Below are 27,974 nucleotides of genomic sequence, written 5' to 3'. Positions count from 1 at the left end.
GGATTCATATCGTCCCATCTCACTGCTTAATGCAGACTATAAAATTTATACAGCAATTTTAGCAAATAGACTTAAGGGGATCCTTCCTCAGCTCTTTGATACATGTGGACCAGGTTGGTTTTATGTTACATCGAAATCCAACGGCTAGTATTCGTAAAATCCTACTTCTCTTAGATTTTTTCCGACCAGAATGCATAAATAGGCGAATAAAACCGGCGATTCTTTCGCTAGATGCCCAGAAGGCATTCGATTCGATTACCTGGGATCATCTTTTTTTTTACTATGCGACAATTTGGCTTTAGTGGTAATTATCTAAATTGCATCAAAACTTTATACACTAATGCTTCTGCAGTGTTGTTGGTAAATGGCACCCATACAGAAACCTTCCAAATTCTGACAGGTACCAGACAAGGCTGCCCGATCTCACCCCTTCTTTTCAACCTTGCAATTGAACCACTGGCAACTATGTTAAAAAAGCACCTAGAAGGAATTTTGTTAGGAGATAAATATCTTAAATTATTATTATACGCAGATGACCTATTATTATTTCTTAACAACCCTGAATCCGAGATCCCTGTTCTATTGAAAATAATTAATACATTTGGAACATTTTCGGGATATAAAATAAATGCAGCAAAATCAGATTTATTATGGATAATAAAACCTGCAAGTAATGGCTATACTCCACCCTTTAAAATAGCGGATTCATATATCACGTATCTGGGTATTAAGATCAGTATCGATCCGGCAGAATGGTACTCTCTGAACTTTATTCCGCTGCTAAATAAAATACAGATAGAACTTAGAAACTGGGCAAAATTTCCTCTGTCAATGACGGCAAAAATTAACTTGATAAAAATGATTACTTTACCTAAATTGATGTACTTAATGCAAAATATCCCAATTCCAATAACAAAATATGATCTCAAGCGTTTAAATAGCTCCATCAGATTGTTTATTTGGGGTAATGGCAAAAAGCGTATAGCTTTACAGAAGTTGTCACAGTTACAATATGGGGGGCTAGCGTTACCAAATTTCGGTAGCTATAATAGAATATGTTTGGCAAAGGTAGCTATGGATTGGCTTACTGGGGGGAACTATGTGGCGTCATTAGAAATAGAACAAAAATTAGTCTTGCCATATGATCTACAGGCACTACTACACTGCCCGATTAAGAAATTACCATGCCTGGCCAAAAGTAAGCCCACTCTGTTTCATATCATTAAAGCCTGGCAGGGTATTAAGACCAGTATGAACGATAACCTGCTGATTTCGAACTTAGTTCCTATTCCTGGGAACCCTTGCTTCCCACCAGGTATCAAGAGTCAAATGTTTAATAAGTGGGCTATACTAGGACTCAAATATTTATCTCAGTTTAGGGACCCAGAAACTACCCGGGTGTATACATTTACAGCGCTTAGAGATCAGTTCCAACTTAACAACACAGAATTTTATGCCTACTTACAAGTTCGCCACTGGTATAATGAAACTATCAAAAATTGTACCAAGGAGTGGGTACACCCGGGTATTAAAATGGGGCTCGCTCTTTTTAAAGCGGGTAAACGGTCAATTAGTTATTGGTATCGGATGATACAAACGGAGACCGGTGAAAGAAATGTATTAGAGATATCTGCAAAGTGGGCTAAGGATATTCAAAATATGGATTCATATAAAATAAAACAGAGTATAATTGCGGTAGAACATGCAACTCTTTCCGCATCATGGCGAGAATCACAGTTTAAAATCTTGAATCGCATGTATATATCACCGGCTAGCTTAAATAGATGGTATGGGAATGTCTCAAATTTGTGTCCTCGATGTAGTTCCATCAGGGCCGACATGGTTCACATGTTCTTGAGCTGCCCCAAAATCCAGCAATTTTGGCAGCGAGTACAGTTCTGGATGAATAGATTATTGAATACACAGATACGTATAGAGCTACAGCATATTGTTTTTTTGGTTAATTTGAGAGATCTTGGGGAATACGTCCCTAATATTGATTTTATTAATACAGCAATTCTGGGAGGCAGATATCTTATCTTAAAAAATTGGAAAGCCACTAGGGAACCGACAATTAACAATTTAACTTTCTTACTCCATGCACAATATCAAATAGAACATATTGATAGCCTTAATCAAGGAATTAATCATCAAGATAGATTCGAACATAAATGGTTAGCATTTATTAGGAGATATAGAAACAATATATAACCACAATCGAAATCCGCCGCTGCATATTGTCTCTCCTTTTCCCTCCCCTCCCTTTTTTTTTTTTTCTCTTCTTCCTCTCTCTTCCTTTACCTCTCTCCCCCTGAACAACTTGCCCTAAACCCCCCCCCTGCCTTATTAAGGACGGTTTACAGAATATGGTAAAATACAGGTAGGGCTAGTGAAACGCTAAGTCAATCTTTGGTAGTAACTTTAGTTTAAATATATAAGAATGTATACTTTTTTCAGTACCTTCTGAGTTCAATGACCAGAAAATGTTGAAGTTCGTCTTTTCTTTATTAGGCTTGTGTTCTACATGAATAAAACTAATACCATGTATAGTAGTAGAAATAAAGTACTGCTAAGCTAACTATATAATAAGAGATATGGATGATAATGTTTTGTAATTTATTATTATGCTTATGTGGAAACAACATGTTTACTTTGTATATGTCTTGTGACATAAATAATAAAAACAAAATTTAAAACAATAAAGATTCGTTTTTACTTTTACCTTCGGCTGGTGCTCCTTTTCTTGTGCTCATCACTAATAGGAAAGGCTGCTAATGATACTAGTGCTGTAATTATGGGAGATTGTAACTACCTCAACTAAAACTGGGCAATGAACTAGTAATACAGCTAAGGAAGATAGATTTTTTAAATGTTCTCAAGAATAACTTCATGTCACAACTAATGAACGAGCCAACAAGGAATAAAGCTATATTGGATTTAGTGCTATCAAACGATACATACTGTATATAATATCAAACAAAAAACAATGTGAGTGCAAAAAGGATATGTCCAAAAAAAGTCAATTGGAGACTAAATCCCAACTCTAAATATGCATCACTTATGAACATTTGGAGTTGGGATTTAGTCTCCAATTGACTTTTTTGGACATATCCTTTTTGCACTAACACATTGTTATTTGTTTTATTTATTATTTTTTGTGTTTTAACAGGTTAATGATTTTCTTTTTGTGTACATATATAATATCAAACATAGAAGCAAAAAAACATTTGGGTAACATTGATCATAACATGGCCACATTTATAATAACTTTCCATACGCAGTGTTATAAGGGTTCAACTAAGACTATTAATTTTAAGAAAGCAAAAATCAATGATTTAAGGGAATCATTAAATAAAATAAATTGGGACAAATTAATATCTAATAAAAATACAGAGGATAACTGAATAACAGTTCACATGCTGTTAAATAAATATAAATATCAACACATACCACATGGTTATAAAAGTAAAATAAATAAATCCAAGCCAATGTGCCTAAATAAAAATGTGTTAAGAGAAATTAGGAAAAAATGTAGGGCATTTAAATTATTCAAAGAAATAGTACAGGCTCAACATTCCAAATATATAAGGAAAGCAACAAAGCATGCAAAAAAGCAATCAAATTAGCCAAAAATGGAAATGAAAGATTAATTGTAAAGGATATTAAGTCAAACCTTAAAAGGTTTTTTTAAGTACATAAATGGCAAAAAAAATAAGAAGGAGAATAGTGTTACATTAAAATGCTTGGAGGGTAGCATGATTAACAGTGTCAGGGAGAAGGCTGAGGTACTAAACCCGCTCTTTTCTTCATTATACACAAGAGAGGAACCAATGGTAGATACTTTTAAACAAACTAGAACATACAAGCCCATACCATTACCTGAGTTATCTCTAGAGGATTTAAGAAAAAAATGGGACAATATTAAGGTAAATAAAATTCCAGGCCCAGATGGAATACACCCACAGGGTTTTACGGGAATTTAGCACTGTTATAGCCAAACTCATTATCCTCAGGCATAGTACCCCAGGACTGGGTAAAGCTGATGTGGTGACACTTTTTAAGGGAAGCACGGCTGATCCAGTAAGCTATAGACCAGTTAGTAAGCATCAATAGTGGGGAAGATTCTTAAAGGGATTATAAGAGATTGTATTGATGAGTATATTTGTGTAAACAAGATTATGAGTTCAAATCAGCATGGGTTTATGAGAAATAAATCATGTCAAACTAATTTAATTATATTCTATGTAAGAAAAAATATAGATAAAGGGGAATCAGTTGATGTGATATACTTGGATTTTGCAAAGACGTTTGATACAGTGTCACATGAGAGATTAATGTACAAAATTAAGTGACTGGGAATAGCTGAAAATGTTAGATCATGGATAAATAACTGGATAAAATACAGGGAGCATTGAGTAGTAGTAAATGAATCATACTCAGATTGGACAAAGGTAATCAGTGGAGTCCCCCAGGGATCAGTACTGGGCCTTGTTCTTTTAAATATTTTCATTAATGATTTAAAGCAAGGATTAAATAGCAACATCTCTAATTTTGTAGACAATACAAAATTGAGTACGGTCATTAGGTCAGTGGAGGATGAAATTTCTTTAAAAGGGGATCAACAAAAATTAGAAGAATGGGCAGGTATATGGAAAATTAGATTTAATACTGGAAAATGCAAGGAAAGGAAAGGGATTTGGGAGTAGTAATAGATAACAAGCTAAAGATGGATGCACAATGCAGGGCAGTAGCTTCTTAGGCTAATAAGATACTAGCATGTATTACGAGGCATTGATGCAAGGGAGGAAAGCATACTTATGTCACTATGTAAATCCCTGGTAAGACCTCACCTTGAGTATGGAATGCAGTTCTGGGGACCAATCTCAAAAAAAGAAATTGCAGACTTAGAAACAGTTCATAGATGGCCACAAAACTAATAAGGGGAATGGAGAATTTAAGCTATGAGGAGAGACTAGCCAAGTCTGTTTTCTCTAGAAAAAAGGTGATTGAGAGGTGACATGATTACTTTAGATAAATATATTCAAGCCCCATATACAGAGATGGCGGAAGCTCTGTTTATTCCAAGAAAAGTGTTTATCACAAGAGGTCACAATTTAAAACTTGAGGAAAGGAGATTTAATCTCCAGCCATGTAAATGTTTTTTTTTACTGTAACTGCAATCATTTGTGGAACTCATTACTAAGGAGGTAGTAAATGCAAATACCTCAGATACATTTAAAAATGGTTTAGATACATTTCTGACTAGAAACATAATTCAGGAATATGATTGTTTGTGATAAATGGGTCACCTTTTTTAATGGGATTAATTTAAGTTTAACTGGAGCTTTTATTCTAAGTATATTAAGATTTGTATAGGTTCAACTCGATGGACTTCTGTCTTTTTCAACCTCATTTACTATGTTACTATGCTTTTAAATATTTGGTCTGTCTGAGAGCACTTCACACTTGCCTAGTCTGCCCCCAGAAGAGATTTCTGATATCACTTATTTAGTTCCCATACGACCGTTTGGGCACAGATGTCCATAAAAATACATTCAAATTAATCCTAGCCTTTCATTGGATGAGCCTGACAACATGGTGGTGGGGGTTACATGGCTTGTTGCACAGTGTCACGGACCTTATCAGTCATCACCTGCCACTGACGCACTAAGGTTACACCCTGGTGCACTAGGTATTATATTCTAAGACACCCATAGATGCCCCCAGCATATGTCGCACCGTAGGCAGCCAGGAGAGAAGCCTGATACAGGTGCACTCTTATTTCCAGCATCCGGATGGACCAATCGTTTACCTGAGTGCATCCTCTTCACAGGGGTCTGGTGCACTGCTCAGATCTTGCTGACGCCTGCCAGGGAAAGTACTATTGAAAAAGAATGTGACAAGAAGCACTGTAACACTTCTCTGGTAAGACGCAATACATGTCCTATGGCCACATAGCATTATGCTGTGTGGATAGAGTATAGGTACTGTACATTACTAGAAACATGTTCTGGTGCTTCTTAACCTTACAAGCTAACTGATTAACGCCTTCACTGCCAGGGACTTCAGAAGTGTGGTGTGCATATGCAATTAGCAGCCTAATAATTAACAAGAATCAATGTAAAAGCCATGAATGTCTGCTAATTCTGAACAGAGAAGCTTTTACAATTATTTGTGTTATGACTGCACAAGCAGTATGTAAATAATTTCAGTGAGTTTGTGAAAAAGTTATTGATATCTTTTCTATGATTGCATTTGGAGTTGAAATGGTGGCATGAAATATAGCAAAATGGGCCTAGATCAATACCTTGGATTGTCTTCTTAAATAAAATATATAGTTTTGATGTTAAAAAACAACAAGGCTCTATCACTGTTTAAATGGAGTGATAGCAAAAATGCTAAACAACGGTATTTTGCACAAGTTTTTCTTTGAAATTTCCAGTAGCAAAGGGGTTAAACAACTACTTTTACTCTGGATTGTTTTTGAGAATACTGTTTGCTTAAGGGTATAAATCCAGTCATGCACATATTGCAGAACTATATTTTATTATTGCTCCTTTATGTTCCTGTAAATTAAGTTAATATATATATGTTTTATGCCAATGCAAAATAACTCTAAAAATGTGTATTTGAGTTGCTTTAGAAATAAAATTTAACTTGAAACAAAGAGTCCGACAAATATCTTGGAGAAAGTCTTACCCAAAAGAGCAGCCAAAATTGGACCACAAACTGGATCAGACATTAAAGATTCTTTCTCATAATATTTGCTGGAAAGAAAAAAAAAAAAGATTCCATATAACACCATTATTAATGTTTTCTTATAAACTAGTTGTTGTATCTACATTCCTAAATATAACATATTAATAACTACATTTTACACAAACAACATAATTCTATTTTGTATCTTAAAACAAAAAGAATAATTTATTGAAAAATTATACCCAATTTTCATTTCTTTCAGTCATGTTAATTAGTTTACAAATGATATACATGTAGATTCTTGATAGGGTAAAATGATATATTGTCATGGCAGCATAGACAGCATTCTTTAAACTCTATATATTATTTTGTGGTTATGCTAAAACATTGGTTTAATGATTCTTGAAGTAAACAAAACACAGTTAAAGGATGAGAGTTAATCAGCATCTGCTCTAAAAGAAAATGTTCTCTCATATTTGAATCATCATAAAACAATGCACCACTTCCATGTCTTGTTAAATACAGTTATTTCTACTAATATATTAAATTATTTGTTTAAAGAATAAGAGTTAAATTCTCAAATGGGTGCAGACACATGATAACTGCTTATGTCCTTGTCTAGACCGAAGACATTTCTTACCATAAAGTTCAAAGCCATAAAGTTTAAAGCCATATATAGTGTGATTTTTATCTCAACTTTAATGTGTTCTAGTGATCCATTTTATCTGCTGGGGTGTATTAAAGTGAGAGTCTAGACCAATCAAACTGAGATGGGGCATGCAATTTTTAACAACTTTCCAATTTACTTTTATCATCAAATTTGCTTTATTCTCTTGGTAATCTTTGTTGAAAGCAAAACCTTGGTAGGCTCATACGCTAAGTTCTAAGCCCTTGAAGGCCACCTCTTATCAGATTGTATTTGTCAGGTTTTCACAGCTAGAGGGTATTAGTTCATGTGTGCTGTATAGATAACATTGTGCTCACGCCTGTGGAGTAATTTAGTCAGTACTGATTGGCTAAAATGCAAGTCTGTCAGAAGAACTAAAATAAGGGGGTGGTCTGCAGAGGTTTAGATACAAGGTAATCACAGAGGTAAAAACAATATTAATATAACCGTGTTAGTTATGCAAAACTGGAGCATGGGTAATAAAAGGATTATCTATCTTTTTAAACAATACAAATTCTGGAGTAGACTGTCCCTTTAAATTGTTTACAAATAACTAATTTACCTTTATTTTGTCATTTAAAATAACTGCTTTTCACTGTTGAAGCTGCCACCTCTATTGAAAATATGAATCTTACTTACCAGATATATTAAAAAATGTATATATAATATCCAGTGTGCAGATTTTTTTATGAGAGAAAATCTAATGTTTGAGAAGTTCAAGCAGACTCTGGGCTAGATTATGAGTTGCGTGCTAACTGATGCGTGCAAGCGATAAGGGGTTTAATGCATCTCTTTGCGTTTATCGGAAATAGCGCACATATTACGAGTTGAAATTAAACGCGTTCGCTTAAGCACCATTAAATTTAACACATGTTGGGTTAGCACAACTTCAGAGCTCTGGTTAACTATTATGCAATATTTATAATTAGTAAAGTATTTAACAAAGTGTGTACTGTAAATACATTCCAATGTTCTTCACATAGGGGAACATGTTCTAAGTATATTTAAACAGATATCCCTATCTATATATATCTGTATATATCTATACCTAAATATAATCATATATATATATGTATAGATCTATTTTACAAATCACACACACATATATATATTTGTTTAAGAATAAATAGAACACATTTTTCTATGTGAAGAACATTGGAAAGTGAAATATTCATAATTCATTTGGGGTTTGGAGCATTCGAATAAATGCGATTGGGTTAGCGCACAAGAATGGGTATTAGTTTTATTTTGCAGTTTTCGTGCTCCATTAAAGTCTATGGGAGAATAGTTTAATGTGGTCATGAGATTTGAGGTTCCACATTTTACCGTAGACTTGTAATACAAGCGCAACCTGACGCGCACAAAAAGCCTCCGTCTAGCGAAGTTAACTCGCAAGCAGGAACACATAATAGCACTCCACTCGTAATCTAGCCTTCTGTCAGAAGAGGGAATGGATGTATATAACAAAACAGAGACATAATAACAGATAATCATGTGTACAACAAAAACAGAAGAGAAGACAGATCATTCAAACAACCCTAACAAAACCGACTTCAGATATGTAATTGAAACCAAATGAAAACAGATTTAAAACAGAAGAGTGTATATTTTAGAGGGAGGAAATAGCACAGAGGGCTGTTCACATTTGTTGAGTGCACAGAGTACTAGATAAAGCATTGACAAATTATGTACATTTAGAGGAAATCGAAGCAATGTGTTTAGGTTAACAAGTTTGAATGGTTATATACAGTTTAATAGTGCAATGTTTTACAGAATGGAGGTTTTCTTGTGGTTTTCCAATCTTTTAGAAATCTATTAGACTTCAGATTTAAATGAATTTGTACCATGTAAACCATAGACTGAATTTGATGGTCACATTCCAGCATTCAGAACACATTAAAGGTGAGATTTTTTTTTACAGAGCATTTTACAGAGCATTGTCCACTTATGTAAAAAAAATACTGAGTAGTACTTACCTGCAATTATCTACAATGTATTCTACAATTTTATCCAACACTCGCTCAATCAAGGCAGTCCGAACCCATATGTGTTTAAGAGCTTGTGGTGTGAGGGTGACGGGTCTTGCTGTACTGGAGTTCTGTCTCTTTAATGATTCCTGCCCATTGGAGAGATTCTTCCTAGAAAAAGTAGATATTTACACAAAGTTATTTTCTTTTTGGTTAAAGAATAAATAGATTGTCAGTCCTTCATAGCATGTTTTATTTGTTTATAATGCTTCTAATAACCCATAAGGGTGATATACACATATAAAGGTTTTGCTTTTTTTTTTTTTTTGCAAATATTTGCTAAAACACTGAATAGAATCCCAAGAAAAAACAGTGCTAGATTACAAGTTGCGATAACCATATGGCGGCCGCATTATCTTGAGAGCATGTTACAAGCTGAAAGTTAAAGGGTGCGATTGAGTACAAACAAAACTTATGCTCATCGGGATAGTGCAAGTGAATCAATCGCATAAAGTGTAAGGGCTCGATTTATCAAGGACCGAATGTCCCCTGATGCCCCTGTTTCACGCTCACCGGAAACAGCAGTTATGAACAGTGGTCTTAAGACCACTGCTCCTTAATTTATCCGCTGCCTCTGAGGCTGCGAACATCAATCCGCCCGATCCTATACGATCGGGTTGATTGACACCCCCTGCTAGCGGCCGCAAATCTGCAGGGGGCGGCATTGCACATATATACAAGTCCTGAGAAGGTAACATAAATTAGAAAATGTTTTTCCAGCAAAAAATTGTCAAAAGACATAGCAACGTTCCGGTAGTGTTACCTTAATCATGCCATACAAAGTGTTACAATTCACCTTATATACACTAGTACCATAGAGGGCGCCATTACATTAGAAAAATATTAACCAATTACTAGTACAATTACTAGTACATTCTAAAGTGATTACATTTTGAAACATAGTAATAAATACTTAGATATGCTAAATTAACAGGGCAAATTACCGTAATCTAAATTTAGATCAGATACAATTAAAGTAATCATCCTCTGAGATGAAAGTGGAAAAAACAGATTATAACATATTTACAAAAAAACTGACAAATCCCAATCTTTATTGAGACCAATTGGTCCTAAAGTATTAAGCTCATAAATCCAAAAACATTTGCGTTGCTTAAGAAATAATTCTCTATCCCCTCATCTACTTGGTTTAATTACATTTTCTATGATCTAAAAAAGGTAACTGACTGATGTTATGAGAAGCATTGCAAAAATGGTTAGCTAATAGGGCAGAATCTTTATTTTTTTTGATGTTACACTTATACTCTGTTATCCTGTCACAGATACACCATGTCGTTTCTCCGATATAGGCCCCCCACATGGTCACTTGATCATATATATAACATAAGTGGTATGGCAGGTATAGTATCCTTTAATAGACTATTTTTTTCCTGGATGGTAGAAATTGGCCCCTTTGACCATATTACTGCGACAGGAACACCCTACACAGGGAAACCTACCCTTATTTTCAGTGGTAATATAGCCCTGTCTAGTTATTTTTATAGAACCAATTTAAGCTTTAACTAGATTGTCTCTTATATTAGTGCCTCTTTTATATGCTGATATGGGCAAGGACTGAAATTTAATGATATTAGGGTTACATGCAGCTAGCACTCCCCAATGCCTCCTTACAAATTTCAATATGGCTTTACTCTGCACATTATATTCAGATACAATTGAGACGCAAACAGGAATCTATTCACCTGACCAATAGACTTCAAGAACGGGGTTACAGCAATAGATCCATACAAAGAGCACAAACATATGCATTAAAACGTGAATGTGAAACTCTCCTACAAACTAAATCCAAATGGGGTGACAATACTATAAGACTGATCACAACATATAACCCTCAAATGCAAAAAATAATTGATATTGTCAACAGTAATTGGCATATTCTACAGAATGACCCCCTCCTATCTACCCAAATTGGTACTAGAGTATCTGTGGGCTATAAAATACCTAAAACCCTGCGTGACATATTAGTCAAAAGTCATTACGACCACATAAAAAAAAAAGAAGCAAGAACTAAAGGTATGTTCCCATGTGGAACATGCAGTGCTTGCACGAATGTCTGGAAATTTAAATCAATCAGGAATAAATATGACCAGATTCATGTTGTTATACCTACATATTTTTCATTCTCAACAACGGGTGTAATATACATACTCAAATACCCATGTAATCTTTTATATGTTGGCATGACAACCAGACAGGCCAGAACACTTGTACTTGAACACTGTAGAAACATCCGCAATGCCAAAAAAGAATCTGAAAAAGGAAAAACCATCACAAATGTAGCGAAACATTTTCTACACAGACACAATGGCAATGATTCAGGGTTACAATATGCAGTAATCCAACAGGCCAACCTAGGAATAAGAGGTGGTGACATAGAAAAAACTTTGTTATGCATGGAGTGTAGATGGATCCACATTTTAAAATGTGTCAGACCCTATGGAATGACTGAGAACAACAATTTCTTTGTGTATGTATAAAAATATATTTTTTCATCATTGTCATTTCACTGATACAATATACAAATCATAACAATTCAGCATTATTTTTTAACAAACCCTCACCACATAATACTTCTCACAACCATTATCTATACCACTAGATTTTCACAATATCTTATACTTTTTTCCCAACTTCACTAGGCCTTTCAATTTAATGTAAATAACAATAAACACGTTTTATTGAAAACAACTCATTTATTAATTAATATAATTCTCCCAATTATATTTAAATTTTCAATTTCCACTCTTATGAATTCTAGCTACTAGTCTTCATTTGTCTTTCACTCCCTTTGTTCACACAACATAATTATTATTTGTAACACTTAGATCTTTATTTTGCACTTTTCCTTTCTAACACTCCCCTCAACAATACCTTTCACATATTATTCCTTTTTACCTTCACAATAAGCACTACTTTAATATCGATAATGACCAATCAGTACTTAAAAATGGTCTCTGATTTTATTCAGCAATAACTCACAATGTCTATCACAAGACACACTAGTAAATACAATTACAATTATACTCTGTCAATTCATTCCCCATGTCATCTGCAAATGAGAACCCTCATTTTCATTTTTCACCTTTATTTTATTCACGTCATTCTCAAACATATACTTATGTTTCCAATAAAAATCATACTAGATATACATAAATGTAAATTTTTCCTAAATCGGTCAGGCACTTCTAAGTGGAAGATCACAATAAATTCCTTTTTCCTCAGTGCACCTTCGACATTATCAAACTTACCACCACTTTAGCAATACCTCAAATAAAAATCTGTAAACAGTGTCGATATATTACACTATATGATTGAATCTGTAGCAGTGAAAAATATGTCTGACACATCACTCCACGCAGTGAATGTATCACCATAGCAACGTATCAACTAAACATGGATTGGCTAAATCTGTGATCACATGCTAGTACAGAGGATTGCTTCTAACCAATACTTACAGCCGTCATGTACCAGCAAGCTACCAATCAGAGCCCAGTGGAGAGATCCTTAACTTGGTAAATACAATCCACTGTCAGCTCTGCTTACCTCTCTGAGGAAGCAATAGTGAAAAGCGACCACGTTAGGGATATTTGTCATGTTTTAATTTGCTCTCTACTGGTATTTGCTGATATGGTCTAATAATTCCGGGCTTCAGTAAAAAAAATGTTGGTATTGGCCTCGAACCATAAGTAGTGAACGACGCTCATTTGTTCTAGTTTTTCACCCTACGGTATGCAAAATGTGCTACCTACTTAGCTGATTTATTGTATATGCTTATTTAAACTCTAACATTGGGATTGGTTTATCGAAGGGTAGTTAATAACACTCATTATTTCTATTTCATCTCAAGGTATGCAAATTGTGCTACCTACTTAGCAGATTAACTTTATGTGTTTAATTCTAGCTATATAGTGGAACGAGTCTATTTAAACAAGCACACAGTGCCTATCAGACTATATCATCCAGCCTAAGTAGTCAATAACGCCTATTACTTTACAATCTGAAGCATGCAAGTGTGCTAGCGTGCTACTTATTCAATAGACAGACTCCACATAGCTTATACACACAGCGATATTTAACCCCTACGAGGACTCATTTGCGGGCAGCTTCAGTATAAGTGAAACTTAGCTTGCTTTAAGACAAACACTTCCAACCTATATGTTGATTTAAAACAACGCCTTTCATTTAAACCCTGCTATTCTATTAAAGGGACAGTCTACACTAGAATTGTTATTGTTTAAAAAGATAGATAATCCCTTTATTACCCATTCCCTACTTTTGCACAACAAACACAGTTAGATAAATACACTTTTTACCTCTGTGATTACCTTGTATATAAGCCTCTGCAAACTGCCCCCTTATTTCAGTTCTTTTGACAGACATCCATTTTAGCCAATCAGAGCTGGCTCACCTGAACTCCAGTGCGTGAGCACAGTGTTATCTATATGACCCATATGAACTAACACCCTCTAGTGGTGAAAAACTGTCAAAATGCCCTGAGAGAAGAGGTGGCCTTCAAAGGCTTGGAAAATAGCATATGAACCTTCTAGGTTTAGCTTTGAACTAAGAATACCAAGAGAACAAAGCAAAATTGCTGATAAAAGTAAATTGTAAAATTGTTTAAAATTACATTCTCTATCTGAATCATGAAAGTTTATTTTGGACTAGACTGTCCCTTTAAGTATACATTTACAGGTTTTACTTATTATTTTCGATTCACTATCTAAGTGCTTTGATCAACATTAGATATAGGTGGGTTTGGGTCCTTCTATAAAACTATCTGCCACTCTTGGAGTATATGCAATTCACTATCTGCATTTATGCCATATTTTTCAGCTTAGCTATATACACTCAAACAGAGAGCTATTCTACTCTTATATCCATTTCATTTTACTGTAGCAACTCCAGTTTATCTACATCTACCAGTATTGTAGTGTTTTTAATCGTGTGGGGCAGCTAACAGTGTATCTGTTTTCTCTGCTTGCTGTCATTTTTACTTGCAACATTAAAAGTTACTTTTTATTATTGACTCACATTTTTTCTCTGTACTGTATATACTTTGTGCTTAGAGGCGTTCCTCTTCATTTCACCCTGCTCTATGGGTGTGGGGTTTTTGTAATACAGTTGTTTCTTATGCCTATGCACAACTATTTCTTTTAACCTATAAAATACTTACCTACACGGCTGACAAATAGCAAACGTAAAAACTTTTGAATTTCAGCTACTGTTTTGGTTGAATAAAGAATCTGCCCCATAGCTAACCATTTTTGCAATGCTACTCATAACATCAGTCAGTTACGTTTTCAGATCATGTAATTAAACCAAGTAGAGGAGGGGATAGAGAATTATTGCTTAAGCAACGCAAATGTTTTTGGATTTATGAGCTGAATACTTTCGAACCAATTGGTCTCAATAAAGATTGGGATTTGTAATTTTTTTTGTAAATATGTTATAATCTGTTTTTTCACTTTCATCTCAGAGGATGATTATTTTAATAAAGATATATAGAGATATATAGAAATATATATTCAAAAATAAAAAGAATATTTTCTTGTAGGTGAAAAACATTGGAATGTAATATATTTACATTGCAGGTTAAGCGCTGTAGGTCTTATGCAGTGTCGGGTTAGCTGAAGTCCTGAAGTTAGCGCACTTTAGGTTTCGCTCTCACTCTAACTTTTACTTTCAACTTGTAACCCGCCCACGTTAAAAGTTCACTTGAAACACAGTAAGGGCGCAAGCAAAAAAAAATCTCTCATCAAATTAGGAGCAAGAATATTGGATCATTTGCATGTTTTCATTAATCTCAATGTCTGAAGCATAAAACACACATTTCTAAAGCGCTACATGGCAGCAGTATTGCAAGAATGTTGTCCATTTGCAAGAGCACTAGATGGCAGCACTATTTCCTGCAATATAGTGCTTCAGACACATACCTAGGTATCTCTTCAACACAGAATATCATGGGAACGTAGCAAATTGATTGATTGATAATAGAAGTTAATGAGAAACTTTTTTTTAAATGTATCCTCTGTGGGAATTACAAAACAAAATGCTTGGGTTTCATAGCCCTATAAGTAGCTCAATGTTAAAGGGACAGTCTAGTCAAAGTTAAACTTTCATGATTCAGATAGGGAAGGCAATTTTAAACAACTTTCCAATTTACTTTTATCATCAAATTTGCTTTGTTCTCTTGGTATTCTTTGTTAAAGGCTAAACCTAGGTAGACTCATGTGCTCATTTCTAAGCCCCTGCATGCCGCCTCTTATCTCAGTGCATTTTGACAGTTTTTCACATTTAGACCGTGCTAGTTCATGTGTACCATGCAGATAACATTGTGCTCATTACCTTGAGTTATTAACAAGTCAGCACTGATTGGCTAAAAAATGCAAGTCCGTCAAAAGTACTGAGATAAGGTGGCAGGCTGCAGGGACTTAGATACAAGGAAATCACAGAGGTAAAAAAGCAAATATTACCTTGTTGGTTATGCAAAACTGGGGAATTGGTATTAAGGGATTATCTATATTAATAAACAAAACTAAACTGGTATAGACTGTCCATTTAAATGCAGCAGCAGATGTAGTATTAGTAATAATATTTGTAATATGTTCTCATACTTCACATTGCTACGCATACAGGTATACTAAATATATGTATAAGTCCCAGACATCTAGACCATAGAGAGGTTTCAAACCAGCTAACAAGCATGTCTTATAGGCTGTAAATTTGAGAATTGGAATAGATAATGTGCATGTTGATGTAACCTTCAATAGGCTATTGTGAACTCTTATATTACCAATAGTAACATGAACCCCTGAATGTAACTGTCTGTATTAATGGAAACCAAATAGACCACAGAGACTTTAAATTTTTAAGTTCATTGTTTATTATGTTTACAAAGAATGTAAAATGCACATTTTTTATTATAATAAATTCATTAAAAAGTTAATAAAACATATTTCAACACAAAAAAGATATGTATAAATCAAAACAGAAGGATTTGAGGGCCCTGCTTAAAATGTAAGGCCTAGATTACGAGTTTTGCGGTAGCCTTAAAAGCAGCGTTAACAGGTGCTAACGCTGCTTTTTTCCTACCGCTGGTATTACGAGTCTTGCAGGTTTAGGGTCACCGCACACTTTTTTGTCCTTACCGCAAAACGACTTATGTAAACTTTGTAAAGACTTTTTTCTATGGGACTTTTCATACCGCTGGTATTACGAGTCTGTCATGGGAGGCCAAAAAGTGAGCGGTAGACCCTAAAATTTCAAGATCAATACCGTAAACTGAAAGGCAGTAGTTAAGAGTTTATATACAATGCGGTAACATAAAACTCATAACTAAAGTGCTAAAAAGTACACTAAACACCCATAAACTACCTATTAACCCCTAAACCGAGGCCCTCTCGCATCGCAAACACTAAAATAAAATGATTAACCCCTAATCTGCCGTTCTGGACATTGCCGCCACCTACATTATACTTAGAAACCCCAAATCTGCCTCTCCGGACACCGATTGGATCAGCCAATAGGATTGAACTTCAATCCTTTTGGCTGATTGCATCAGCCAATAGGATTTTTCTACCTTAATTCCTATTGGCTGATAGAATTCTATCAGCCAATTGGAATCTAAGGGACGCCATCTTGGATGACGTCACTTAAAGGTACCTTCATTCAGCTTTAGTCATCGGAGGAAGAGGATTCTCCGCATTGGATGTCTTGAAGATGGACCCGCTCCGCGCCGGATGGATGAAGATAGAAGATGCCGTCTGGATGAAGACTTCTGCCCGTCTGGAGGACCACTTCGCCCAGCTTGGATGAAGACTTCTCCCGGCTTCGTTGAGGACCTCGGCCCGGCTTGGATGAAGACGTCTCCTGGTAAGTCGATCTTCAGGGGGTTAGTGTTAGGTTTTTTTAAGGGTGTATTGGGTGGGGTTTTTTTAGGTTAGGGTTTGGGCCTGCAAAAGAGCTAACTGCCCTTTTAAGGGCAATGCCCATCCAAATGCACTTTTCAGGGCAATGGGGAGCTTAGGCTTTTTTAGTTAGTATTTTATTTGGGGGGTTGGTTGTTTGGGTGGTGGGTTTTACTGTTGGGGGTTGTATTTTTTTTTCCAGGTAAAAGAGTGATTACTTTGGGGCAATGCCCCGCAAAAGGCCCTTTTAAGGGCTATTGATAGTTTAGTTTAGGCTGGGTTTTTTTTTTTATTTTGGGGGTCATTTTTTTATTTGATAGGGCTATTAGATTTGGTGTAATTAGTTTAAATATCTGTAATGTGTTTTTTATTTTCTGTAATTTAGTGTTTATTTGTTTTTTGTACTTTAGCTAATTTAATTTAATTTATTTAATAGTATTTAACTTAGTTAATTTATTTAATTATAGTGTAGTGTTAGGTGTTATTGTAACTTAGGTTAGGTTTTATTTTACAGGTACTTTTGTATTTATTGTAGTTATTAAATAGTTAATAACTATTTAATAACTATTCTACCTAGTTAAAATAAATACAAGCTAAAATAAAAATAAACCCTAAGCTAGATACAATGTAACTAATTAGTTATATTGTAGCTAGCTTAGGGTTTATTTTATAGGTATAGGAATTTTATAGGAATTATTTAGTTAATGATAGGATTTTTTATTTAGATTTATTTAAATTATATTTAAGTTAGGGGGTGTTAGGGTTAGACTTAGGTTTAGGGGTTAATAAATTTAATATAGTGGCAGCGACGTTGGGGGTGGCAGATTAGGGGGTTAATAAATGTAGGTAGGTGGCGGTGATGTTAGGGACGGCATATTAGGGGTTAATAATAATAAACTAATGTTTGCGAGGCTGGAGTGCAACTGTTTAGGGGTTAATATGTTTATTATAGTGGTGGCGACGTTGTGGGCGGCAGATTAATAGTTAATAAGTGTAGGTAGGTTGCGGCGACATTGGGGGCGGCAGATTAGGGGTTAATAATTATAATGTAGGTGTCGGCGATGTTGGGGGCAGCAGATTAGGGGTTCATAAATATAATGTAGGTGGCGGCGGTGTCCGGAGCGGCAAATTAGGGGTTAATAATTATAATGTAGGTGTCGGCGATGTCAGGGGCGGCAGATTAGGGGTTAATAAGTGTAAGATTAGGGGTGTTTAGACTCGGGGTTCATGTTAGGGTGTTAGGTGTAAACATAAATTTTATTTCCCCATAGGAATCAATGGGGCTACGTTACTCAGTTTTACGCTGTTTTTTTGCAGGTGTTAGACTTTTTTCAGCCTGCTCTCCCCGTTGATTCCTATGGGGAAATTATGCACGAGCACGTTACACCAGCTCACAGCTGACTTAAGCAGCGCTGGTATTGGAGTGAGATTTGGAGCAAAATTTTGCTCTACGCTCACTTTCTGTCTTTTAACGACAGGTTTCTGAAAACTCGTAATACCAGCGTTGCATGAAAGTGAGCGGTGAGAGAAAACTGCTCATTAGCACCGCACCCCTGTTACCGCAAAACTTGTAATCTAGGCACTAGTGTTTAATGGTTATGACAAAATGAAAATTGAGTGAAGCACTGCTGGGTAGGAAAGCAATATATGCAAATGCAATACTTAAAGGGATATGAAACCCAAAAATGGTCTTTTGTGATTCAGAGCATAACATTTTTAAAGGTAAAGTCAACACCAGAATTTTTGTTGTTTAAAAAGAAAGATAATCCCTTTATTACCCATTTAACAGTTTTGCATAACCAACACTGTTATAGAAATACACTTTTTACCTCTGTGATTACCTTGTATCTAAGCCTCTGCAAACTGCCCCCTTATTTCAGTTCTTTTGACAGACTTGCACTTTAGCCTATCAGTGCACACTCCAGGGTAACTTCACGTACATGAGCTCAATGTTATCTATATGAAACACATGAACTAATGCCCGCTAGTGGTTAAATGCATTCAGATTAGAGGCAGTCTTCAAGTTTTAAGAAATTAGCATATGAACCTCCTAGGTTTAGCTTTCAACTAAGAATACCAAGTGAACAAAGCAAAATTGGTGATAAAAGTAAATTGGAAAGTTGTTTAAAATTACATTTCCTATTTAAATCATGAAAGTTTTTTTTGGACTTGACTGTCCCTTTATAAAAAGTTTCCACTTCACTTCTATTATCAAATGTACTTAGTTCCCATGGTATCCTTTGTTCAAGAGATACCTAAGTGGGTGTCTGGAGCCCTCCATGGCAGAAAATAGAGTAAAACCTAAATTAAAATTGTGACGTTAATTAAAACCATCTAGTTCTCTTGCACACGGTAACTGACATTACCAAACCATGTAACGGTAAATAAGAGACAGAGGCTCAAAAAGGTGAAATTAAAAAGTCTGTATTCAGTAACTCTGTTAGGCAAAAGTGGTTAAAACAGGCAAACCTCTGTCTCTTATTTACCGTTACATGGTTTGGTAATGTCAGTTACCGTGTGCAGTGGATGTTGCCATTATATTAGTGAAAGCGGTGGTGGATCGTTTTAACCACTTGCACCGGATTGACTGAAGAACCCAGGAGTCGTCATCGGGACGTCAGGACTTACTCAAGAGGGGCGGAACCTTACGTGAAGCGCGAGCCGAGACCACACACAGAGCGGATGTCTGAGCGCTCCCACGCTGTTGCTGTTAGTTCTCTTGCAAGTGGATAACATTCTTGCAAAAATGTTTCCATATTGTGCTCCAAACACGTGCAAGCTCCTGATCTTCTGCCCTTGCTTTTCAACAAAAGATACCAAGAGAACAACGAAAATGTCTTAAATAGAAGTAAATTAGAAAATTGTTTAATATTGCATGCTCTATCTGAATCATAAAATAAAAGGTTTTGGCTTCATGTCCCTTTAAGAGAGTTGAGAGGTAAATAACCAGACGGTTGGAGGGAGAACTTAAAGGACCAGTCAACACAGTAGATTTGCATAAGCAAAAAATGCAAGATAACAAGACAATGCAATAGCACTTGGTCTGCACTTCAAATGAGTAGTAGATTTTTTTTTCCTGACAATTTTAAAAGTTATGTCTTTTTCCACTCCCCCTGTACCATGTGACAGTCATCAGCCAATCACAAATGCATACACGTACCATGTGACAGCCATCAGCCATTCACAAATGCATACACACTTATTCTTGCTCATGCTCAGTAGGAGCTGGTGACTCAAAAAGTTTAAATATAAAAAGACTGTGCACATTTTGTTAAAGGAAGTAAATAGGAAAGTTGTTTAAAATGGCATGCTCTATCTGAATAATGAAAGTTTAATTTTGATTGAGTGTCCCTTTAAAGGCAAAGTAAAGTTAAAGTTAATCTTCCATGATTCAGATAGAGCATGCAATTTAAAAAAAACATTAGCTTTTACTACTATTATCAAATTTGATTTGTTCTCTTTGTATTCTTTGTAGAAGACTAAACCCAGGTTGGTTGATAGGAGCATAAAAGTGTGCACATGTTTATAGCAGTCTATGGCAGCAGTATTTGTAACTCTTCTATGAACAATGTTACAAACCCTGCTGCCAGATGGCTTAAGACACGTGCATGCTCCTGAGCTCAACTAGGATTACACTTCAAATCATACAAAAGAGAACTAAGCAAAATTGATAATAGAAGTAAGCTGGAAAGTTGTTGATAATGTCATGCTCTATCCAATCCATTGAAATTTTAATTTTATTTTACTGTCCCTTTAAAGGGGCAGTAGACATTATTTTTCCTCACTCCTTGTAATTACAGCAGTGAGCAGTGCTTGGTAATTGTTTAAAAATCTGTGTGAACTTTAATTTAGAAATGAAATGCCAGTGAGGAATGTTTATTATTTCCCCAGTAACCCAACTGCGTTTTCTTCTCTTGTGGTCATTGGATATATAGACGAAGCAGAACGTGCCCTCATATCTCTGCTCAAGCTGCTTAGTGTGATGGGTTGCACAGAGCAACAACACGTATGGCTCATGTTTCACATACCTAAGCAGCTTGAGCAGAGAAGCTGGAGCTGCTTAGTTTTAAAGAGACAGGTGGTGCGACTTCTGATTGGTTATAACCAAAGGCACCCTTAGCATTTGCGGGGCCCTGGGCAAGAGCACCAAGCGCTCTTCTTTTTTCCCCTTTCCCTGTATGCTCTGCTCAACTCCTGATACCATAAACACTTATTTAATAACAAAATACAGGATATATACTGTACATTGCCCCTTCTCATGCTCTCACCCATGAAAGTGCGAGTGCCCCTTTCGCCCTGCCCAAATGGCAGGCCTCATTATAACACTTAATAGGCAAAAAAAGCTTCAAGTTGAAAGGCAGCTGGGGAAAAAGTGGTGTAAATAACTAAACTACCATGCACAAAGCTTTAGTAACCAAACCCTAATCACTGCTATAATTAAGACAGAGAGAAAAAATAATATGTATTAGCCAAGGGGTGATTATGGTATACAGACAAGGAGGGGAAATAGGGTCAGTGTGTGTGACACAAAAAATCTATATGTATCTACAAAATAGAAGTTCGTGGAGGGTGCTGAGTGCCCGTTAAATTAGTTAAATTTGAAAAAAAGAAAGCACCAAAAATAACACTTGCTTATAGGGAGTATGGGGGGGGGGGGGGGTAAATGACCCAGCAAGATAGATAAAATATAACTTTTAATAATTCTAAACATAGGTAGGAGACGGACCACATAAATCACAAACAAAGTTAAAAATGGCACAGATAGACCAGTGTATTGCTACTCAATTATAAATGTAAATCAAGTTTGTACTAAAAAAAGGAACTGGAATCCCCATTTATATATACATTTTAAATCCAGGAAACATAGCCTGAAATATAATTATGGCCAATGGCTAAAGTGGGGTATACCAGAAACCAAGATCAGAGAAATAGCCTAAATCCAAGAGTGGCACAAATTGCACACAATTGGATACTATAATATAGCCCCAGTTACCTGAAACTAAAATGTGGTACAAATGGATATTAAGGAGGGTAGAAGCCCCAGCAAACTATAGTATTTAGTTTTTAGACCAACAAGGAGAGCAGGTGGAAAATAGTGGTCATATAAAATACTGGGCTAGAATTCAGAAGAACCCATACTAAGTGGAACACAGTATCGATACTATACACAGGGACATAGTCCAAAAATACAAATAATTTGGAACAGGGTATCTAATGAATAATGTCACAACCCAGATCGATATAGCCTAGATCCAGGAGTGACGCAAATTACACACAATTGGATACTATGATAAGGCCTCAAGTTAACTGTTAGGTAACCTAAATCCAAATGTGGCACAAATTTCACACAAATGGATACCACAGAGGGGAGAAGCCCCAGTTAATTATAGTATTCGAACAACAAGGAGAGCTGGTGGAGCAGTACAATTCTCAGGCTAATAATTAAGCTAGAGAATTGATATTCTGTGGAAAAAATTTAGGTCAGTCGTCCTGGCGCCTTTGAGAAAGCTACTGCAAAATGCGCATCAGGTGACTGCCAACCTACTGTATACTACTCTAAATGTGTGAAATTTGTTCCACAGAATACCAACTCTCTAGCCTAATTATTAGCCTGAGAATTGTACTGCTCCACCAGCTCTCCTTGTTGTCAGAATACTATAGTTGACTAGGCCTTCTCCCCTCTGTAGTATCTATTTGTGTGAAATTTGTGCCACAGGCGCCTTTGAGAAAGCTACGGCAAAATGCGCATCAGGCGACTGCCAACCTGCTGTATACTATTCTAAATGTGTGAAATTTGTTTCACAGAATACCAACTTTCTAACCTAATTATTAGCCTAATTATTAGCCTGCTCCACCAGCTCTCCTTGTTGTCAGAATACTATAGTTAACTGGGGCTTCTCCCCTCTGTAGTATCCATTTGTGTGAAATTTGTGCCACATTTGGATTTAGGTTACCTAACAGTTAACTTGAGGCCTTATCATAGTATCCAATTGTGTGTAATTTGCGTCACTCCTGGATCTAGGCTATATCGTTCTGGGTTGTGACATTATTCATTAGATACCCTGCTCCAGATTATTTGTATTTTTGGACTATGTCCCTGTGTATAGTATCGATACTGTGTTCCACTTAGTATGGGTTCTTCTGAATTCTAGCCCAGTATTTTATATGACCACTATTTTCCAGCTGCTCTCCTTGTTGGTCTAAAAACTAAATACTATAGTTTACTTGGGCTTCTACCCTCCTTAATATCCATTTGTACCACATTTTAGTATCAGGTAACTGGGGCTATATTATAGTATCCAATTGTGTGAAATTTGTGCCACTCTTGGATTTAGGCTATTTCTCTGATCTTGGTTTCTGGTATACCCCACTTTAGCCATTGGCCATAATTATATTTCAGGCTATGTATCCTGGATTTCAATTGTATATATAAATGGGGATTCCAGTTCCTTTTTTCAGTACAAACTTGATTTACATTTATCATTGAGTAGCAATACACTGGTCTCCATCTGTGCCGTTTTTTAACTTTGTTTGTGATTTATGTGGTCCGTCTCCTACAGACTTTTATGATTATCATTATTAAAAGTTATATTTTATCTTGCTGGGTCTTTTACCCCTCCATACTCTCTATATAGACAAGTAGGCTAATTAAAATGATCTTACAACAGTCAGCACATGATAAAACATGGTAGAAAGAAGCAATATTTGGTGAGTGAATATGAGCGCTGACTGTGCAGAGTTAAAGGGACAGTCTACACCGAAATTTTTCTTATTTAAAAAGATAGATAATCCCTTTATTACCCATTCCCGTTTTTGCATAACCAACACAGTTATATTAATACACTTTTTACCTCTGTGATTACCTTGTATCTAAGCCTCTGCAGACAGCCTCCTTATCTAAGTGCTTTTGACAGACATGCAGTGTAGTCAATCAGTGAAGACTCCTAAATAACTTCACGGGAGTGAGCACTATGTTATCTATATGACACACATGAACTAATACTGTCTAACTGTGAATAACTTTAAAAATGCTCTGAGCTAAGAGGCGGTTTTCAACTGTTTAGAAATTATTTGAGCCTAGTTAGGTTTAGCTTTTCAAAAATACCACCAAGGGAACAAAGCAAATTTGATGATAAAAGTAAATTGGAAAGTTGTTTAAAATTGCATGCCCTATCTGAATCATGAAAGTTTAGTTTTGACTTTACTGTCCCTTTAACAGTAGTAACAGAAATGTCCGGTGTTGGTGAAGTGTTAACAGGAATATTCAGCAAAAGACCAGTAATTTTGACTTCTTTGGAGGATATTCAGGAAGAAATGTTTGAGAGGAAGAAAGTGACGGAATTTTATCACATGAATTGTTGCTATATCATTTTACTGACATTCCTTAGGGAGCAGGTGATGTTAGGATTAAGGTTATCACAGGTTAAATTTGAGTTAAATTAGGTCTAGCCATTGTCACCAGAGAAAGACATTGCATTGCTGTTCTCTCTGACAACCAGATGGTAAACAAACATGACAGGTGTGTGACATTCTGTCAGAATGACATTTTAATACCACTGAAATACTGCTCAATACGTTTCACAGGATGGTGTATTTTGTTTGCCGTTTGATGGTGACATTTCAATAAGGAACTAGTGAATCTATGTCACAGTCTAAGAATACAGAATAACAAAGCTGTCTCAGGTCACTTTGATGCCAACTACTAAGCGCTTCTAAAAAAACCTTAATGCTGTAAATGTCTCAAAATTTGACTTATTACACAGTAGCCAGAGGAAACAGACAGCACCAATTTGTCACCACTACAGAGCACATGTAAATATGTATGATTCTTGTCGTGTAGTGTATATGTTTGTGTTTCAATGTATTGTCTGTACCCATTTATCTATTTTTATGCTTGCTGTGTTCTGTTTAATATTGACCCATTTATTTTTAAGTCTTCACTGATACAAAACACAGCAACGTCAGCTCTCTGAGCAGTCATGGTGTTTGAATAATGGTGCACGGCCCCGCAAAGCATCTGTGTGTATTCCGCTGAAAAACAGTAATAGCATTTACTAGAAGCATTTGTATATTGCAAAACTGCTTGTGTTTATAATTTAAGGTAAATGTAAAGTTAACTGGTATGGAACACTGCTAGGCATATATTAGATATACACAGTGGCGGTGCACAAGACCCCGCCCCTTTGAGAAAGCCCCACCCACAGAAAACAAATTTTGCTTGTAATAAGTGCTGGTATATAACTTATATAGGTATCATTGTTATACCTACTATAGGGGATCCACTGATCTCCTAGGACCCACCACTGCCACACTATATCTAACATTTCCAGCCCCTCACCAATTTAGCTTATCTATTTTTTATTATTTTGGGTGGGTGTTTTTAAAGGTAGATCTTGAGGACAGAAGCTGTATTTCTAAGGTTTTTGGGTCCTTGGGTGCTATGAGGACCTTTGATGTTAGGGGATGTACTGGCATGATTGTGTAAGGTTAGTACACAAGATAGCAGATGAAAGGGACACATACACAGACACATACTTAGGGATACACTCACACATACATACACAAAGATACACACACACACATACATACTTAGAGATACACACACATACATACACACACACAGAGATACACAGACATACATACAGATACACATTCATACATACAAAGAAATATACAAACATACATACACAGAGATACACACACATAAATACATACATACATACATACATACACACACAGAGATACACATACAGATACACACACATACATGTAGAGGTACACACATACATACATAGATGCACAGAGATAGGCACCAACACATGCTGCACATATATAGGCAGACATACACATATATATGCAGGGACATGCATGGTAATTTTTTTTTTTTTTAAATACTCATGGGACTTTTCTTATTCTAAACTTGAGGTCCAGTCTAGCTCATATAAATGTTCATAACAGTGGAAGTGTATTAATAATTTGAGTTAACCCTTCTTTGTGCCACAGTGCATATACAGTATATTTAGAATTTTGTTAGAGGCAGAGTATAAGAATTTCTATGAACTAACTCACAGTCAGACTGACCTTTATGATCACATAGTTGTTCCTTCAAGTGCTGTGTGCAGTAGAGTTGTAAATTTAAACTGGAGTCCTCCTCTCCCTCATGACTTCCTGCCCTGCAGCATGCATAGGACAACACTGACTGATTCACAATTTAACCCCATGGCTACCAAAAAGGGCTGCAATACACTGCTTAGGAATAAACTGCAGTCCTTTCTAGGAGCCAGGGAGTTAAATGGTGTTCCTTATGTTAAGGAGCTTTTTTTTTAAGGTAATTCAAGGCAGGGTCAAGGGTGAAGTGTTTTCCGGGTCCCACAATTAACATCACAATCCCTGACAGGCTCAGCTTAAACATGTAATGTGAGGTAGTAGGAGACAGACACTTAGAACAAGTTTCACAGTGACACGCTGTTATTAACTTCATTGTTCCACAGACTGCAGTTATGCTTTACAAGTAGCTAAATAAGAGCTTGACACACACATTTCATTTTGATGTTCACTTCTAAACTAGTTCTCTGAGCTCTCTCTGTTTTAATTCTATAAAACATACTTAACTGAAGTCTGAAGGGATGACTTGTCTCCTGCAGCCCACCGGCTCCTTCACTTGCCTTGCCTGAGAGACATCGCCTCTCCACAAACTGCTATGCTCAGCCTGCTGCAGTGCTGGGGCTGCCGCCTCTAAATGGGCAGTTAAAATTATGTGCATGCCGTGTGTGAGTAGGTGGTGAAGCTGATCAGCCAGGAGACATGATGCTGTCATTCTGATAATGATGGTGGTGGCCTCAGTTGCCACACGCAATAAGTGGTTCGCCTGCCCCTGCTCCTCTCTGCTCAACGGCTATCTCCTCAATGAGATGTTCGCGCCGTTGAGGGGGAGGAGACTTGTGGGAGCGGTCACATGACGCTATCAGAGCGTATCAGAGGCGAGACTCAGTCATCAGGCAGACTGTGGGAGGAGCTAGAGCACAGGCTGAAGTCAGCTCGCACACTTCAGCCTGTGCGAATAGGGCTCTATTAGCGGTGCCGGGCTGGGAGGAGCTACGCCTGCACAGTGATGCATAGAGATCACTGTGCAGGATAGGGTTTTGCTTGATCGCACGTGCGATCAGTGTTTGGCACTCTGGTGACTTGTGCGCGCACTTGCGCAGTGAGAACAAACCCGTAGATAGTTTACATCCACCTGGTCCTAGCTCCCTCCTGCTTCAATCTACAGTGAGTCTACAACTATATTAATGGTGGTACCGGTCCTACAGGCTGAGGGCTACAGCAGTAAGAGGCTACAGTAACAAAACAGAGCCCAGTCTACACAGCACTAAATATTATAATAAATAATAAAATAACACACACACACACTAATAAAAAAAAAAATTAAAGAAAAAAATTAAACAATTTTTTTTTTGATGATTTTTTTTTTTTTGGCTCAATTTTTTTTTTCCTCCTTGCCCCCTGGGGGGTTCACGTGCGAATGTGCACAACTGGAGGAGCCTCCACTGGATGTACATAAACTTTGTTGCTAAGTTTTTTTTTATCACAAATATGCTTTATTGTATAAATCGTTTTTAAATGTTATACCTTTCATTTGCCGACTCCTCCTCAACA

At 36.3% G+C, this 27,974-nt stretch overlaps 1 protein-coding gene across 1 annotated transcript in view; it reads right to left on the bottom strand.

Moving 5' to 3' along the window:
* SGSM2 (small G protein signaling modulator 2) overlaps window positions 1-27,974 on the bottom strand; it is a 534,608-nt gene that overhangs the window by 168,517 nt on the left and 338,117 nt on the right. Inside the window, exons 4-5 of the mRNA XM_053705239.1 lie at window positions 9,343-9,504; window positions 6,700-6,767 (exon numbers count right to left, since the gene is read on the bottom strand). Coding sequence (XP_053561214.1) covers window positions 6,700-6,767; window positions 9,343-9,504 — 230 coding nt within the window. The remainder of the gene's footprint in view (window positions 1-6,699; window positions 6,768-9,342; window positions 9,505-27,974) is intronic.

The sequence above is a fragment of the Bombina bombina genome, chromosome 3 (genome assembly GCF_027579735.1).
Source record: "Bombina bombina isolate aBomBom1 chromosome 3, aBomBom1.pri, whole genome shotgun sequence".
NCBI classification, from domain to species: domain Eukaryota; kingdom Metazoa; phylum Chordata; class Amphibia; order Anura; family Bombinatoridae; genus Bombina; species Bombina bombina.
This window is presented reverse-complemented; position numbering and strand designations above follow the sequence as displayed.